The following is a 17485-nucleotide window of genomic DNA, read 5'->3' as shown; positions in this document are numbered from 1 at the left end:
ATGTAAAATAATATTTTATTATTCTCTTAATTTGCATTTGCCTGATTAAATAATAAAGCTGAACACTTTTTCAAGTGTTTACTCCCCATTTGCCTTTTCTCTTCTGGGAAGTATTTGTTTCTATCTTTGGTTCATTTTTTTACTACTTATTTGTCTTTTTCTCAATAACTTTCAGGAGTTTTATATAAGCTGGATAATAATTCTTTGTGGATTAGAGATGTTGCAAAAACAAGCTTGGCCTTCTATTTTCTCTTTCTTTATAGTGTAACAGATGTTCTTAATTTTATTGTAGATATATTTATTTTTATGTTTAGTGTATTCTTTCCATTTTTGAAAAAAAACCTCTTTTATACTAAAGCCAAAAAGATATTCTCCCATATTTTCTTCTGAAAGTACAAAAATCTCACATTTAAGTCATTGATCTATCACTAATTGATTATTTTATATGGCTTATGTACATATATATATATTTTTTCAGATAGTCAACAATACTCCCAGTACTTCTTATTTAGTGACTTGCAATGATTCCTTGTTATACATCAAATGCCCATATATATTTAGCTTGTTTCATTGGCCTTTTGCCTATTCCTGTGTGAACATCACATTGTCTCAATTACTAGAGCTGTCTAATAAATTTTGATATCTAGTAGGGTAAGTCATCCCCCCTTCTTTTTTAGACGTGTCTTGGCTCTACTTAGGGCTTCAGCTGGTCAAGTTCCTTGAAAACCTCGTGGACCTGATTGAATATATAAGAAGAACTGGCATTTTATAACATTAAGTCTTCCTATTCATGAACATATATACCTCTCACTTTATTTTGCTCTTCCTTCATTTCTTTCAATAGTTTTCAATTTTGCTCTGTATAGATATTACCCACATTTTGTTAAATGTGTTTTTAGCTGACTTGTTTTTTTTTTTAAAGATTTTTTTAATTTATTTGAGAGAGAGAGAATGAGAGACAGAGAGCATGAGAGGGAGGAGGGTCAGAGGGAGAAGCAGACTCCCTGCCGAGCAGGGAGCCCGATGCGGGACTCGATCCCGGGACTCCAGGATCATGACCTGAGGCGAAGGCAGTCGCTTAACCAACTGAGCCACCCAGGCGCCCTTTAGCTGACTTGTTAAGCAAAGATAGTTGCAGTAATCCCCACCATCCTGTATACTTGTCCTTTTGCAATACTTGTCACCCCTCCCACAAAGAAGTAGGATCTTTTCCTTAACACCCTGAAACTCAGCTGGCCTTGTGAATTGCTCTGACTAACGGAATACAGTGGAAGTGATGTGATGTGTGGAACATTCAAGTCTAAGCCTCTAGAGGGCTTGCAGCTTCTGCTCTTGACCTTTTTTTTTTTTTTTTTTTTTTAGTGTTCATTTATCCAGCATATAGTACATCATTAATTTTTGGTGTAGTGTTCAATGATTCATTAGTTGTGTATATGCTTTTGACCTTTTGAAACACCGCTCTGAGACTACTATGTGAAGAAGCTCAGTTTAGCAACATGGAGTAGAGATGAGCTATTCTAGCTGAGGATCCCTAGACCTACTAACCAACCACCCGTATCAATCAGCAGACATGCAGGTGAGGCCATCTTAGGCACCCAGATCCAGTTCAAGATAGCAGATGATGTGGTCACACAAGTGACCTCATGGCACCAGCAAGTGAATCACCCAGCAAGTCCAACGCAAACTGCTGACACAAGGAATTGCGATGGAATAAAATAGCTGCTCTTTTAAGTCACTCAATTTTGGATTGGTTCATTACAAAGCAATCAAGAACTGAGATGCCTTGATATTATGTCTCAAAGTTTGTCAATTCTTTTGAGTTGTCTATGTAGGAAAGCATATAATCCAAATATGACATTTTTGGTTTTTTATTTCCCATCTTTATACCTTTTTGTTTCTTTCCTGCATTGCCAGGACTGTGTTGACTACAGAGAGTGACCGTGGGTCTCTTTGTTTCCTTCTTCATTTAAAAAAGAATTCTTCTAATGTTTCACCGTTAAGAATGAGGGTTGCTGTTGGTTTTTGTAGATACTATTTATCAGGTTTCAAAAGTGTCCTTTTTTTTTTTTAAAGTGTTCTTTTATTTCTAGTTTGTTAAGAGCTTTTGGTCGTGATTAAGTATTAAATTCTACAAGGGTTTTTTGGGCATCTATTGAGATAGTTTGTCTCTTTTAATCTGTTAATGTGGGGAATAAATTCTATGAATTTTTTATTTTTTAAAGATTTATTTATTTATTTGTGTGAGAGAGAGAGAGCGCAAGAGCAGAGGGAGGGGCAGAAGGAGAGGGAGAGGGGAAGCAGACTCCCTGCTGAGCTCCGAGTCCTTCAGTGACCCTGAGATCACCACCCTGAGATCACGAACAGAGCCAAAACCAAGAATTGGATGCTTAACTGACTGAGCCACCCAGGCGCCCCATGATTTTCTGTTTTCAAATTATTCTTGCATTCTTGGTATTTACCCAAAGGAGTTGAAAACTTATGTCCACACAAAAATCTGCACACAGATGTTTGTAGCAGTTTTATTCATAATAGTCAAAACTTGGAAGTAACCCAGGTGTCCTTCAGTAGGTGAATGGATAAACCGTGGTTTATCAGGGAAGTGCAAATCAAAGCCACAATAACATACCGCCTCACATCAGTTAGGATAGTTGTCATCAAGAAGACAAGGGATGATGAGGGTATGGAGAAAGCGTAACCCCAGTGCACTATCAGTGGGAATGGGAATTGCTAGAGCCACTGTATGAAAACAGTATGAAGGTTCTTTAAAAAAATTAAAAATAGAACTACTATATGACCCAGCAATCTCACCTCTGGGTATATAGCCAAAAGAATTGAAATCCAGATCTCATAAAGATATCTGCAGTCCCATGTTCATTGCAGCATTATTCACAATAGCCAAGATACGGGAACAACCTGTTTCCATATTTTCATCAATGGATGGATGGATGGATAAAGAAGATGTGATACATACATATATACATATATATGCATTTCATATATTTTGAGGTTAATTAGATACACACAATTCAATTTTAATTTTTTTTTCTGGTGAAATAAATCTTTATTATTCTGTAGTTACCCTCTGTAGCAGACACTATTGAGGCTCCATTTATAATTCTTCGGAATTTACCTCTATGCTGAAGGCTGCTTTCTGTTTGGAGACCATATCTGGACACATGCAGGGCAAGCTGGAAGCACCAGGAGCTAAGGCCCTAGAAGGGGTCCTAAACTCATGATGCATGGAGATTTGGCAGATCAGTACCCCAGTTGCCTTGCCTTTCAGTTGGGATTATCCTGAAATCTGTTTATCTAAAATCTGATTTCAACACCGTTCTCCCAGCTTCCCCCATAGTACTGAGCTCCAGTTTCCCACAGTATTAACTGGCTTGATAACATGTCCTTTACTGACTTTGATCGCTTTCCTGATCCACTTCCTTACTACTCTACTGGTGTTTCCTGAAATAAATTATTTGCACTCAAATTCAAGGCACCTCACTTAGTCCTAATATTAAAGGAGGCTATCTATTTAATTGGGATACTTTTGGGAGTCAAAGGGCATACTAGTTGTTGCTAGGATAACAGGAGTAAACCAGGCTGTCTCAGGCAAACAGGACATAAGGTCAACCCACTAATTAGGCTTTTTGTCCCAAAGTCCATTTGTCTTGTGGTTATAGTTTTTTTTTTTTTTAAAGATTTTATTTATTTATTTGAGAGAGAGAGAATGAGAGACAGAGAGCATGAGAGGGAGGAGGGTCAGAGGGAGAAGCAGACTCCCCGCCGAGCAGGGAGCCCGATGCGGGACTCGATCCCGGGACTCCAGGATCATGACCTGAGCCGAAGGCAGTTGCTCAACCAACTGAGCCACCCAGGCGCCCTGTCTTGTGGTTATAGTTAATAGTTATCCCAGCTTCCTCTTGCTTGCTATTTGCCTGGCATATCTTTTTCCGTTACTTTATTTTCAACTTTTGCAAATCTTTGTTTTGGGTGTATTTCATTTAAATAGCATATGGCTGGATTATTAAAAATATAATCCAACAGATTGTATTTTAGCTGATGAATTTAGGTCATTTACAATTTATTTATAATTTAGCCTTGTTTCTACCATCTTATATTTGGCTTCCTATTGTCTCACTTTTTCTGTGTTTATTTTTTCTTTTTTCTTGGCTTAAAAAATTGAGTTTGTGTTTGTTTCTTTATTCTTTTCCCCCTTCCTATTGGTTTGGAACTTATACCAATTCTTTCATTTTATTCTTTTTTTTTTTTAAGATTTTATTTATTTATTTGAGAGAGAGAATGAGACAGAGAGAGAGAGCATGAGAGGGGGGAGGATCAGAGGGAGAAGCAGACTCCCTGCTGAGCAGGGAGCCCGATGCGGGACTCGATCCCGGGACTCCAGGATCATGACCCGAGCCGAAGGCAGTCGCTTAACCAACTGAGCCACCCAGGCGCCCCTCTTTCATTTTATTCTTTAAGTGGTTACCCTGATAAGGTTCCCTTGAATATTTAATAAAATCTGAAGTTAGTATCTTAACCATCCTTCCTTCTCCAAAGAATTCACGGACCCTGTAATAGTTTCATTAGAATAATCCCCCTCCCAATTTATATGCTGTCATTTTCCTGTATTTTATTTGTCAGGTTTTGGAAGTACAAATTAGATACTATCATTTTATAAGGCACTATTTAGATTTGTCTCCCTATTTACCCACCATTCTTTCCTGTATCTCAAATCTTGCTTTTTCCTCTTCCCAAACGATGTCCTTTAGGAGTTCTTATAGTATTGATGGTAAACTGTAGTTGTTGTTTTTTTTTTTTTAAGATTTTTATTTATTTGTCAGAGAGAGAGGGAGGAGAGAAAGAGAGAGAGAAAGAGAACAAGCAGGGGGAGTGACAGGCAGAGGGAGAAACAGGCTCCTTGCTGAGTAAGGAGCCTGATGCAGGACTCAATCCCAGGACCCCGGGATCATGATCTGAGTGGAAGGCAGATGCTTAACCAACTGAGCCACCCAGGTGTCCCGGTAAACTGTAGTTTTTGTTCATCAGATAATACCTTTATTTTATTCTCATATTTGGAAGATTGCTTGGCTAGGTACAATATTCTGGGTTAATAGTTATTTGTGCCCATTATTTTGAAGATACTACTCTACTTTCTAATGATTTCTATTATTGTTGTCTAAACATGCAAGATCCATCTTTCTCTCTCTGGATGCCTTTAATATCTTCTCTTTGTCTTTGGTATACTCTCATTTTACTACATTTTGTGTAAGTGTGGAAATTTTTAAATTTATCTTCTATGTTAATAACCTTCCTATATATGTATATTTACATTTATCCTGAGTTCTACAAAAACTTCAGTTATTACTCTTAAAATATTGTCTCTCCTCCATCTGTCTATTCTCCCCTTTGAGCTCTTGACAAAATATATGCTATATATCTGAGTATCCCTTACTCTCTTTTTCATATTTCTCATCTCTTTCTTGGTCTGTGCCTTACTCTGAAACATTTCTTCAGATACATCTTCCAATTGAACTAACTCTCTTCAACTCTACTTAATGTGCTGTTTAATTTTCTCATTTACATTTTTATTTCAATCAGTTCTATTTTTATTTACAACAGTTCTTTTTTGTTGCTATTCAACTTTGGTCACTTTCAACAGTCTCTTGCTGCTTGTTCATTTCTATAATTTTGTCTTTCATCTCTTCAAACATTTCATAGTTATTTTATATTCTACATCTGATAATTTCAATATCTGTGGGCCTTAGGGGTCTAAATCTACTACTTCTTCTATCTGCTGACTCTCACTCATGGTGATTTGTTTCCTTCTGTGTTTATATCCTTTCATGGTCATCTTTGGTTGATCTTAATCTTTGAAAATTTTAGGAGATGCTTTTCTCCAGAGAAGATTCGCATTTTTATTTTGGGAGCTTGGGACCCCCTTCTAGGATACGAACTTAATCCAGGAGCCTCAGCCTCAGCTCCCCTACCCTGCCACTGGCCCAGGTCTAGTCTTCCATTACAGTGCTAAAATAAACATTTGCTCCTGGGTAATCCACATTTTATGAGTGCTATGTAGTCTGGACTCACCTTATACTTGCAAGTTTTTATACATGCTGCTCCTTTTCCCTGGAATATGTTCCTTTCATCCTGTTTTTCACCTGATTAACTAATCTCTCTAAGACTAAGTTCAAGCCTGTTCTCCAAGATACTTTTGCTGACAATCCCTGGTTAGATGATGCTCTTACATGCTCTCAGAACATGCTCTAGCTACTTCAGTCATGGCATTTTCCTCACTGTATAATAATAACCGGCTTACTCATCTGTCTTCCTCCATGGGACTGTCTTCTGGGTAGGGGTCATGGTATAGTTATACTATTTCCCCAGTGTCTCACACAGGACCTAGTCCAAGGTAGATAAACACGTTTGTTGAATAAATGAAAGAGCACTGGAATGAATGAATGAATGAATGAATGAATGAATAAATGATAGGTGAGTGAATGATGATTTTGGAGTGGACAACTTGGGATTTGCAAAGAGGGTGAAGGATGATGAAGGAAGATGAGAAGAAAAAGGAAAAGGGAAATGACTGGCATTTTTAAGCTGCTTGTTTTGTTCTCCTCGCTTAAGTGCAATAAAGTTGTCATTTCATTTCATCAAAAGTTTATTGAGCATCCGGTATGCGCTAGGCACTCTGCTAGATGCTGGTAATACAAAGATGAAGATCAAACAAAACAAAACAAAAACAAAACCACTTCCTTACTTACCCCCCAAGATTTAAGGCAGGTTTGGCTTGAGCCTGGGAAGCTGGCCCCTCAGGGATTCAGCACCAGGGCATAGGGTACAGCATGCTCTCGTCTTCCCCTCACTTCAACCCTGCCTCCCAAGCCTAAGCAGCCTGCACTCCTTCACCAAGTCCTGCATCTCCCACCTGCCTGAGCAACTTTCCTCTGTAGGCATGATCTTATTCGGGATGAGGCACCTGGGGAAGCTAGGGGAAGAGTTCTGGCTAAGGAGGGAAAGCTGCAAAGGCACAACTGCTCAAGGAGCCTGGAGAAGGGCATAGAGACAGGGAGCTGGGAGGGGCATGCTGTCGAGATAAGGGTGAAGGGGGCCAATTAGAAATGCTGTTGCCCTTGGGGCTGGAACAAAAAAACCTGCCTCAGTGTGGAGTGGTGGGAGACACAGGAGTTTCTCTGTGGGATGGTGGAGAGTCAGGGCTGGAGCTTAGGAGGTTGGGGAGGGGCCAGGGATGCAAGGACCCCTACAGGCATCAGGGAAGAGAGGTTAGAACACAGAGGTCCTTACTTCTCTTACAGCTTTTTAATTGCCCTCACTCCTCACACAGATTATTGTCTGTCCTGCAAACTGTTCAAGAGGCGGTGACATGGCATGGTCTGGCAACGCAGTGGCTCGACCTCTCTGTATTCTATGTTTGTGTGATTAAGAAGTCTGCCCTTGTCCTATCTCCTGGGATCCAAGCATCTGGGAGCAGGGCAGGTGGGAGCCTGGAGGCCAAGGGTTGGATCTTGTCTCCCTGCTGTCCTGGGGAGCAACAAACCTCCTCCTCCTCCCCTTCCCTACCATTACTCTGCAGACTGGAACCTTATTCTCTTACAGCTGAAGGAAGCCCAAGGACCTTTCCCAGGGATAATGATTGTTTAAAAGTCTCATTTTGTAAGGAAGCCAGGGAGAAGGCATAGGTGTGAGGGTTTCAGAAAAAGTTCTTCACTTGATCCTGTGGGTCACGGGAGGGAGAATCCCCTTCTTTATAGGAATAGAGAAGGAAAGAAGGCTTGGTTGCCACTGAGGGAGGCTTTGGGAGGAGGCCAAGCACTGGAGGCTTGAATTCTTTGCCCTTGCTAGGGCGCAGGTCAGGGGTCAAAGGAATGAACTTGACTCCTGCCTCACCAACTGGTACATACCCAGGTACCAGGTGCCCAGAGAAGGGTGCTATAAGGCACTGCCTTCACAGTGGTTTCCCGGATTCTCAGAACAGTCCTCTGTACACCCAGTAACCGGCATCTGACTTCCCCTTAGTTTAGGACAGTTGTTCCTTTTGGGTAAGTGGCCTCTCTAATCTGAGCGTGTCAATAAAGTGTCCCGGGAACCAGGCGTTCATTCGGAGGGAAGGTGGGTGGGAAGCACAGAGCTCCCTAGGAAGGGCACAGGATAGTCACGGGGGTTAGGTTACTGATGTTAGTTTCCATAAGACCCTTGGGGGATTGGGCCAGAAATTTAAGAATCTATATGGTCCTAAGAGGGCACAACCCATACCCACTGAGAACACAGCCGGTGAACCAGGAGCAAATGCGGCCCGCTTTCACCACCTGAGCCACTCCTGGCTGCCCCACTGCGCCCCCCACCCGCGCATGCTCACGCTGGCCCCCACGCGAGACCCACGCGAGACCCACGCGCCGCCGCGGGGACCTCCCCTGGTCCCTGGCGGCGGCGGCGGCGGCGGCCGCGCTCCCCCGCCTTCTCCGGGCACCGGCCGCTTTGCTGGGCGCCCCCCCATCCCCCGGGGGTGCCGAGGCGGCTCAGGCGCTGATCTCCACCGGGCTGGCCTCGTCTTGCTCGCGGATCAGGTGCACGCCCGCAGTCCGCAGTGCGCGCGAGGCGCTGCGCGAGCGGCCGGGCGAGCTCGGGGCCCGGGGCGGCGACGTGTGCGTCCGGCCGGTGGCGGGGGAGCGCGCCGGGGAGCGCGGGTAGCGGCGGGCCGAGCGGATGGGCAGCCCCGGGGAGCGGCCGGGTACGCCCGGCGACACGGAGTAGCCCGGCGGGCCGGGCTCAGTCGCGCTCCGAGGCTCCGGGGCGGGGTTCTCCTCGGGCTCCGGGGAGTCCTGCAAGGACACGCGCCGCGGGGGTGAGCGCCCAGTGCGGGGCGCGGGGCACACCGAGCTGAAGGGGCAGGCTTCCCTCCACCCTCCCACCTGGTGGAAGGCGGCAGACAGAGGTCTGGTTTTTCTGGCCACACAGACCCTTAGCACGGTGTCTGGCCCGTAACAGGTGCTCGGTAAAGGCAGCAATGCATTAACTTGAGTGCTCTGTCCCCTTATTCTCCTCTTCCCCCTTGTCTTGGACAGCCTGGGACAGACTTAGTTGTAGAACAGTGGGGAAATCACCAGAGTTGGTATCCAGAGACCTAGGTTTGAAGCCTAGATCTGCCACTTAATGTGTATTTACTTGTTTGATACCGGGCAAGTCATTTCACCTCTGTCAACCTTATTTTTCTAAGCCCTAAAGTGCGGGTGACACAAATATTTCTCAGGGTTCGTCTGAATGCTATAAAGAGATGGTATGGCTATGGAGCACCAGAACGTGGTAGGGCTCGCTGTGTATTTGTGGGGACACCAGCACAAGTATGCTCACCTTGTCTTTCAGGATATACAGTGCCATGGGGTTCTTCCGCTCCTGCTCGCTGCCTCGTGGGAGGGTATCTGCTGCACAGGGCGAAGAATGGGGGTGGCTGGCCCAGTACGGAGCCCTTTCCACCAGCCAGCACCTACACTCTTTGCTCCCCAAGTGGCCAGTATGGCCCCGCCACAACCTCCACCAAAGGATCCAGAATACCTGGGGTCCTACCTTGGCCGCACCTCTCCCTGCTCTGCAGTCTTCGTGCACTTGGTGGAGGAAGGGGCCCTGCAGAGCTGGCTTCCTTGTGGCCCAGTTCTGCCTTTTCCCAGCAGCCCACTGATCTGAGTGACGATGGGATGAGTGAGTGGGTGGCTGGGAGCTCACCTTCTGGTTTCAGATGGTCATCATTCTGGTCCATATATTCCAGGGAGCTTTGCTTCTCCAGCTTCCTCTTCTTCCTGCAAATCAACCCAGCATCCTCTGAACAGAGTTGTTGCGTGTGAGCAGGAGACGGCCTGGGGGCAGTGTCACAAGTGCAATCTCGTGGCAGTAAAAGAGGCCTTGTAACAGGATGGGCTGGGCGCAGTGGGAGTGGCAATAGTCGGTGAGCTTTGGAATGAGTCGCATCTAGGTTTGTGTCCTGAGTCTGTGGCTGACATCACGGGCAAGTCACTGAACCCATCTGAGTCTGTGTTATTATCTGTAAACTGTGGATAATCACACTTAAAAGGCAGTTCATTAACCACAACCACCGTGGTGGCCCACAAAAGGTGCCCTAAGCGAAACCATTGTTTCAGCGCTGGGGCTTTTGGGGGTTGTGAGCACAGAATATAGGTCCATACGCAACACATGCAAGGCTAAAATGGATCTCCCGGGAAGAGGTGCAGGGCCCTGGGGGGGGGGGGATAGGTCTTTAAGAGACTAAGACTAGAGCTTGGGGTGGGGATGGATTGAAGGATTAGGGTGCTCAGGGTGTGGAACTTGAAGAGTTACCCAGACTTTTTGGAGGGTTTCCAGCAGGCACAGACTGTCACCAAGGTCACAAGGAGGAAGATGCCTCCTGTGGACAAGATGATGTAGAGGGAGCTTCTTCCTGGGGAGAGAGGCAGAGAGGTGGGAGAGACTTCAGAGGGGCAACAAGTCTGGTGAGGAGAGCTCCTGCAGCAGAAGGAAGAGAAAAGGAGCCCTGTGCAGCATGGCTGGTCCGTGGTGGAGCTTGCTGAGCCCACTTCCCACCTGTTGCTGGCTTCCGTGGAGAGCTGGCCCATCCCTGCTTCTCATCCCTGCACTCTGTCTGGGATGTCCTTAGTCCCTCACAGCGCCCGCCTCTCGGGATTTGGAGTCCTGAGGGCGAGCAGACAGGGAGACTCACTGTATACGGTGATCTTGATGGGCAGGCTGCGGCCCTGGCTGATGGGGTTCTCCACCACACAGCTGTACAGGTCATCGTCCTCCATGAGCACACGGGTGATGGTGAGCACCTTGTGGTCAGGGGACAGGAGCATTCTCGAGTCATTGAGGAGGGGTTTGCCATCCTTCAGCCAGGTGTAGCTGGGCTTGGTGCCATTCTCGTGCGAGCAGTTCAGGGTGAAGGCCTCGCTGAGCTCCAGCACCGTGGTGGAAGCCACTAATACCTGTGGCCTGGAAATGGGCACTGAGTCCCCGGGGGGGGGGGGTGCTGTGAGCCAGGGGCCAAACAGCGTCTCCCCTCCCCTTCGTAACTCCCTGCCTTGCAACATGTCGCAACTCGATTTGTGGTCTGAGAGGCCCTTCGGGGATCCTCAGTCCGATCTTTCCCCATCATCCACTCATTCATTCATTCATTCATTCATTTCTTTACCAATTATTTGTTGAGCATCTACTAAGTACAGAGGGTACAATGCTGAGTAAGACAGCCATGGTCCCTGCCCTCACGGACCTTCCCTTCCTTCTTCTCAAATGCCTTTTCAGGATGTCTTAAACTGGCCCAGCCTGGAACATATTTCAGTTGGGCTAAACCCAGGTTCCAAATGTCTGGGTTCCAATATTGGCTCTATCTCGTACTAGCTGCATGACCTTGGGAAAGTTAGTCAACCTCTTTGTGCCTCAGTTTCTGCATCTACAAAATGGGGATAATTATATTAACTATGCCTACATTATTATCAGCATTAAATGAGTCAAGATATGCAAAACACTTAGAATAGTTTTTGGCACTTAGTAAGCACTCTATACGCGTTTGCGTGTCCTGCCTGCCAACTTCTAATGCCCGACTGTCTCACTCTCAGCTCCCAAGCGGCTTCCGTGTTGGTGTTCCCGGGATCTGGCCAGCGCATTGGGCAGACCCTCCCCTAATCCCAGGTACCGGCCCCGCCTCCTTCCCTGTCAGAGCACCTTACCATCCACAGTGAGGTTGATGGTCTTCTCCCCAGTGAACGTGTCGTCCGTGATGGAGATCTCAACCTCATAGGTGCCCTCGTCGGCCAGCTGCAGGTCACTGAGAAGCAGGGAGCCATTTTCGAAGAGGCGGATGCGGTCTCGGTAGTCAGGCCGTAGGGTGCCAATGACCTCTGTGCCGATGGACTGTACCACGGTCACTGGCTTGTCCCGCTTCAGCTGCCACTTCACCACGGGCTTGTCGCTGCTGGTGCTGCTGTACTGCACAGAGAGCAGGGCGGGCTTCCCCACCGTGCCATGGATCAGGCGCACCGGGCTGGTGATGTTCACCCCCTCCAGCGGCTCTGTGGACAGAGGCCCACGGGGAGAGGGCAATGTCAGGCCCTCGGCTCCCTACCCCTCTGCCTCCTTTACGTCCTCAGATGTCTTCATGCCTCACCCTCTGGGCTCTTCACCTCCTGTCAGTCCTTCCTTCTTACACTTTGATGCCATCTCCTCTCCCATGATAGCTCTGGGCCCCTCTGATCCTCCATCACCCCTCACACCCATCGCATTGCCCTCAGTCCTTCTTCTCGCTGGCTCTCTGCCTCTGGCGGTTTTCTCCACCGCCTTCCTCTTGAGGAAGACCTCCAGCTAACCCACGCACTCTATGCTCCATTCACAGAAACATTGATTGAGTACTTCCCACGTGCCAGGTACCGTTCTGCCCTTGGGATATATCAGTGAGCAAAACGGACAAAGATGGACCTCAGGGTGAATTTGTCGGGTTTGCTTCTTGATTGGGGATTGGGAAAGTAAGGAATGGAGAAGCATGGGAAGAGAGATTCATAAAGAAGGGAGTGTGTCACAAGGCAGTGCCAATGAAGGGGAAGTTTAGGGGCCAGAAGACAATTAGACCATTCTTCATTCATACCAAGAGTCTCCTCTCTCCTTGCCCCCGCTGCATGGAACACTTTACTAGGCCTACCTGGGGCCAAAGAGTTCTGCAGCTGAGTAGTTGGTTTTAGAAATACACCCAGTCCAACATGCAACCCCTATAGAAGAGGGATTTGGGATGGGCAGAACAAAGAGTTTGGAATCAGAAGGCCTTGTAAGATTGGGCTCCACCACCTACAGCCTATGTGGACCTAGGCAAGCCATCGTTCTAGGCCTCATTCTTCTCATTTAGAAAATCAGGATATGAGCAACAACAGGAACAACTGCCTTATCAGGTTCACAATGGAAAAGCACAATACATACATCAGTTATTGTTGTGTGGTGGAGAGAACACAAGAGTGAACATCAGAGACCTGGGCCCTTATTGTTGACTTAGGACCTAGGAGAAGTCACTTACCTGTTTGGGACTCAGGTAGGTAAAATGAGTGGCAAACTTGATGTTACATCCATTTGTCAGCCCTGCCATTCTGGGATTTTACCATCTTGTCAAATGGTTGCCCCATCTAGAGATGCGTCCCATATTTCAGAGGTCTCTTAGGGGGTTTCGGGGCCTGAACAGATGCCATTCATTGGTGTTACATGGCCTTGTAGAGCAATATGACCACCCAAAGACGGTCTTCTGGAGAGGATGTCAGCTGGGAGCAGGGCTGAGTTTACCTGAACAGACACTTACAGGTCAGGTTCTCAGTCCCCCTGCACCCCCGGCTGCTCTCTCTGATGGTCACTGCCTCTGAAGTTCCCTCATTCTTTCTCCCACTCTCCCATTCTGCTACTGTTGTTTAAATTTGGGGAAGTTAGGTTGTACCTTTCCCTTCCTTATTCTTCTACTTGTGCTCAGAGGACCCAGACCAAGCCAGGAGGGAATTAATTTAAAAGGTGAGTTGTGGAGATCAAAGCAAATGTAATAAACCTATTCAGTCCATTTTTGAAACAAGTTCTTTGTTAAAGAGTGAGCTCGTCACCTTTGGAAGGGATGGAGGAAAGGCCCATTGCTATTCTTTCACCTCTCTGTGCCTCAGTTTACTCCTCTGTATAATGAGGTTGTGGGGCCAGATGATCACAAGGGTCCTTTTTAGCTCTGACATTCTGTGATCCATGACCTGCCAGGTATGTTAGAATCATAAAACTTTAAAAGTGGAAGAGACTATTTGAATGATTAAAACGTCCATATGTATGAATATGATATGCTTGTTATTTTTTAAAGATTTATTTATTTATTTGAGGAGAGAGAGCACGCGAGAGAGCAGGGGCGGGGCAGAGGTAGAGAATCTCAAGCAGACTCCCCCCCCTCCACCCCCGAGCACGGAGCCCAATGAGGGGCTTGATCTCACGACCTGAGCTGAAAACAAGAGCCAGTGGCTTAACCGACTGAGTCACCCAGAGACCCCTATGCTTGTTATCGAGAGGAGTCTTGATTTGGGGGAGGTATAATGGACAAAATCAAATATTTTCAAATATTTTTTATTAAAGATATTGTTGTTCCCATAAAACCATGTATAAAAATGAAAACAAAATCTAGTTCTGGCTCACAGATTCAGTAGAAGAGGTGGTGGGGACCAGACTCCTGTCCTCCCCAATAACTTGGGGTACTACTAGGAATCCCTCTGGCTCTGTGTATCAGACTGAAATCCATTTGCTCACATAATACTTAAGACTTCTTCCAGCTCTGAGTTTCTGTGATTATTTAGATGGGATTTCCTGCCTAGCAACAGTTAGGTCCCAGGCTTGGCTTGATTTAGAAAAGCAAGCTTTCAGAGTTCCCTGGATAGGCAAATAGACTTTGGAATGTGTGACCTGAGGTGGCCCTGAGAAAAGTCATTGAGTTTCATTAAAGGCCATGGTGGTGATGAGCAAATGGTTGGGGAACCTCTATTCAGGACCCAGTCGGAAGCAGTGGGGTATGAGCGCATGAGGGTTGTAGATGCAGAACCGTCCTGCATCAAACTTTGAGGGTTCTCATTTCCTCCTTCCAGGAGGCTAGGGAGTGACAGTCCCAGCTCCAAGGAGAAGTGGAAGAGATTCCCCTTCCTTCCATCTTCTCTGGCCCTCCCTTGAGCTTCCCCCATTTCCTGTCGCTCCCTACAAGGTCCTAGTGGTCCTTTTGTGATGTCTTCCCAGCTCAGGTCAGTTCTTTCTGTCAGTTTAAAGTTGATTCTTCTGCATAAAAACATTGGAAAAGCTACAGCATATGGATTGCCTTAGGCTTCACCCTTCTCTGGGTGGGTACCTTCCTCGTGCACGCGAACACAGGTATGCCCACGAGTCGCAGGGATGCATGTACTCATGTTCAGAAATGAATGGAGCAGTCTTTCTGAGAAGCTGACAAACAGAGTATTTTGCTGAGCAAACACTGTTTCCAAAAACTCTAGCCAAAATTGGAGTTGGTATTAAGTTCAGGGTTCCACAAATTTCAAGGGACACAGAGAACTGGGACAGGAGCCAAAGCAGGACACAGAAATGAGGAAATGGCTATAACAACTACAATCCACAGTGGAAATAAAAGGGACTAGGGCTATTCAACCTTGAGAAGCGATTAACTTAATCATGGTCCTTGAGTCTCTGAGGCATCATTATGTAGAAAGTCTCTGTTCCCACTGGAGGCTGAACAAAAGGAAATTGACATCACAGCAAGATTTACCTGTTAAACTGTGTCATACTGGTAGGTGGCCCCTCTCAAGGAGGATTTTGACCAGCGGTGACAACCAAGAAATGTTAAGCTTTAAAATATGAGAAAGTATATGCTAGTAACCCTGGGTTCCCTTAAGAGCCTCTCCTTTTAAGGGAACCATCATCTGCTTATTTTCCTATGCTCCTTTATGCTTGGCACAGTTTTCCTTTTACCAGTATTTGCCTGAAATTTTCCTTTTAAAAGTGTCAATGAGACAATGCCAAACACATATTCTAGGATTTGGTTTTTATACACCTAATCCATACTCGCTAACACCGTGGGCTGCAGTTATATCCTTCTTTATGGGTTTTTTGTCTTGTTTGGGTCTGTCACCACAAGGAAGTCCCTTTGGCCATCACAGATACCCTTCTCTGGCCTTTCTTCAATTCTATTATTTCTTTTTTGAGGTGCAGTGACCAGAACTGCATACAAGAATCCAAGGGTGGCCCATAGCATGGTTTTCTAAAAGGAAAACATTTTGCTTTCTGATTTTGGTTCTTAATGTTCTTCCTAGGGGACAATGCTCTGAGAACAACCCCCTCCTCTGCCCCGTCCTATAGGTGTACCACTGATTACATACTTGTTGAAGTTACCGTGTTGTGTTCTTTTGTTAGTATCCTGTTGAGGCCTCCAAGGGCCAACACGAGTGAGAAATCATTTTAAGTGTCAATCACTCAGGAACACAGGAGAAAGCCAGGAAACAGAAATTGTGAAGAAGGCCCTTGGGATCCAGGAAGAGAAGGGTCTTTGTACCGTTTTATCTGTACTTTAAAGAGTGTAGATGTTCAGTAATGTGTATCTAGCTAATAGATACTAAGATGGCACATAGAGATTTTCCTTGTTTTAGATCAGAACAGGCACTATTGTTAAGCTGTCATTTCTCCAAAACTGACTTATAAATTCAATACAATACCAATCAAAATCCTAGGAGGTTAACTTTGTGATAGGGCACAAGAATAGACAAACAGATCAGTGGAATAGAACAGAGAGTCCAAAAATAAACTTATATATGATCACTCGACTTATGACAAAGGTATGCTGCAGTGTTCTGGGGAAAGGATTCTTTTTCCAATAAATAGTGCCAGGCCATATAGGAAAGAAATGAATCTTGATCCTTACCTCACACCTTACACAAATATCAATTCTAGGTGGACTGTGGATCTAAAGTGAAAGGTAAAACAATATTTTTTTTATTTTTATTTTTTATTCTTATGTTAATCCCCATACATTACATCATTAGTTCTAGATGAGGTGTTCCATGATTCATAAAACAATATTTTTTTAAAAAAGCAAACATAGGAGAATATCTCCATGACTTGAGGGCAGACACAGATTTCTTAGACAGGACACAAGAGTGGTACCCATAACAGAAGGAAGTGATACATTGGACACAATGAAATTAAGAGCTGTTCATCAAAAGACACCATTAAGAGAGTGAAAAGGCAAGCTGCAGGGTGAGAGATATTTGCAAGGCATGTATCCTATAAAGGATATTTTGTATCCAAAATATATTTCTTAAACTCCTACAAATCAATAATTTTTTAAAAATCCAGAAAACTTAGTAGAAAAAGCACGAAAGACTTAGAAGAGGTACTTCACAAAGAAGGATATCAAAATGACTAATAATGATATGAAAAAGATAGAACTTCATTAATAGTAATAATGGAAATGCAATTTTAAACTGTAATTTCATATCACTTCCTACTCACTAGGATGACTAAAATAAAAAAGAGAAGACACAACTGTTGGTGAAGATGCAGGGTATCTGTAGCTGCTGGTGGGAATGTGGATTGACACAATCACTTTTGAAAATTGTTTGACCATATCTACTAAAGCTAAACACACACACATAACTCAGCAGTTCTACTCCTTAATTGCAGGAAATAAACTGAGGGTTGCTGGAGTGGGGGGTGGGGTGGCAGGGATGGGGTGACTGGGTGATAGACACTGGGGAGGGTATATGCTCTGGTAAGCGCTGTGAATTGTGCAAGACTGTTGAATCTCAGATCTGTACCTCTGAAACAAATAATGCAATATATGTTAAGAAAAAAAAAAAGAAGAAGAAGGTAGCGGGAGGGGAAGAATGAAGCGGGGGAAATCGGAGGGGTAGACGAACCATGAGAGACGATGGACTCTGAAAAACAAACAGGGTTCTAGAGG

At 45.2% G+C, this 17485-nt stretch overlaps 1 protein-coding gene across 5 annotated transcripts in view; it reads right to left on the bottom strand.

Annotated features, from left to right (window-relative positions):
• Window positions 1-2505: 2505 nt before the first annotated feature.
• HEPACAM (hepatic and glial cell adhesion molecule) overlaps window positions 2506-17485 on the bottom strand; it is a 20071-nt gene continuing 5091 nt past the window's right edge. The window contains exons 2-7 of one of the 5 annotated variants that reach the window (XM_081799196.1): window positions 11724-12065; window positions 10721-11002; window positions 10342-10441; window positions 9565-9806; window positions 9364-9434; window positions 2506-8834 (exon numbers count right to left, since the gene is read on the bottom strand). In XM_081799196.1, coding sequence (XP_081655322.1) covers window positions 8532-8834; window positions 9364-9434; window positions 9565-9806; window positions 10342-10441; window positions 10721-11002; window positions 11724-12065 — 1340 coding nt within the window. In that variant the 3' untranslated portion in view covers window positions 2506-8531. The remainder of the gene's footprint in view (window positions 8835-9363; window positions 9435-9564; window positions 9807-10341; window positions 10442-10720; window positions 11003-11723; window positions 12066-17485) is intronic. The other 4 variants (XM_081799197.1, XM_081799198.1, XM_081799199.1 and 1 more) reach the window with 4 other exon arrangements.

This window comes from Leptonychotes weddellii, chromosome 11, assembly GCF_054177405.1.
Source record: "Leptonychotes weddellii isolate Sample4059 chromosome 11, ASM5417740v2, whole genome shotgun sequence".
Classification (NCBI taxonomy): domain Eukaryota; kingdom Metazoa; phylum Chordata; class Mammalia; order Carnivora; family Phocidae; genus Leptonychotes; species Leptonychotes weddellii.
The sequence above is the reverse complement of the archived record's forward strand: the minus strand, read 5'-3'. Positions and strand labels throughout refer to the sequence as shown.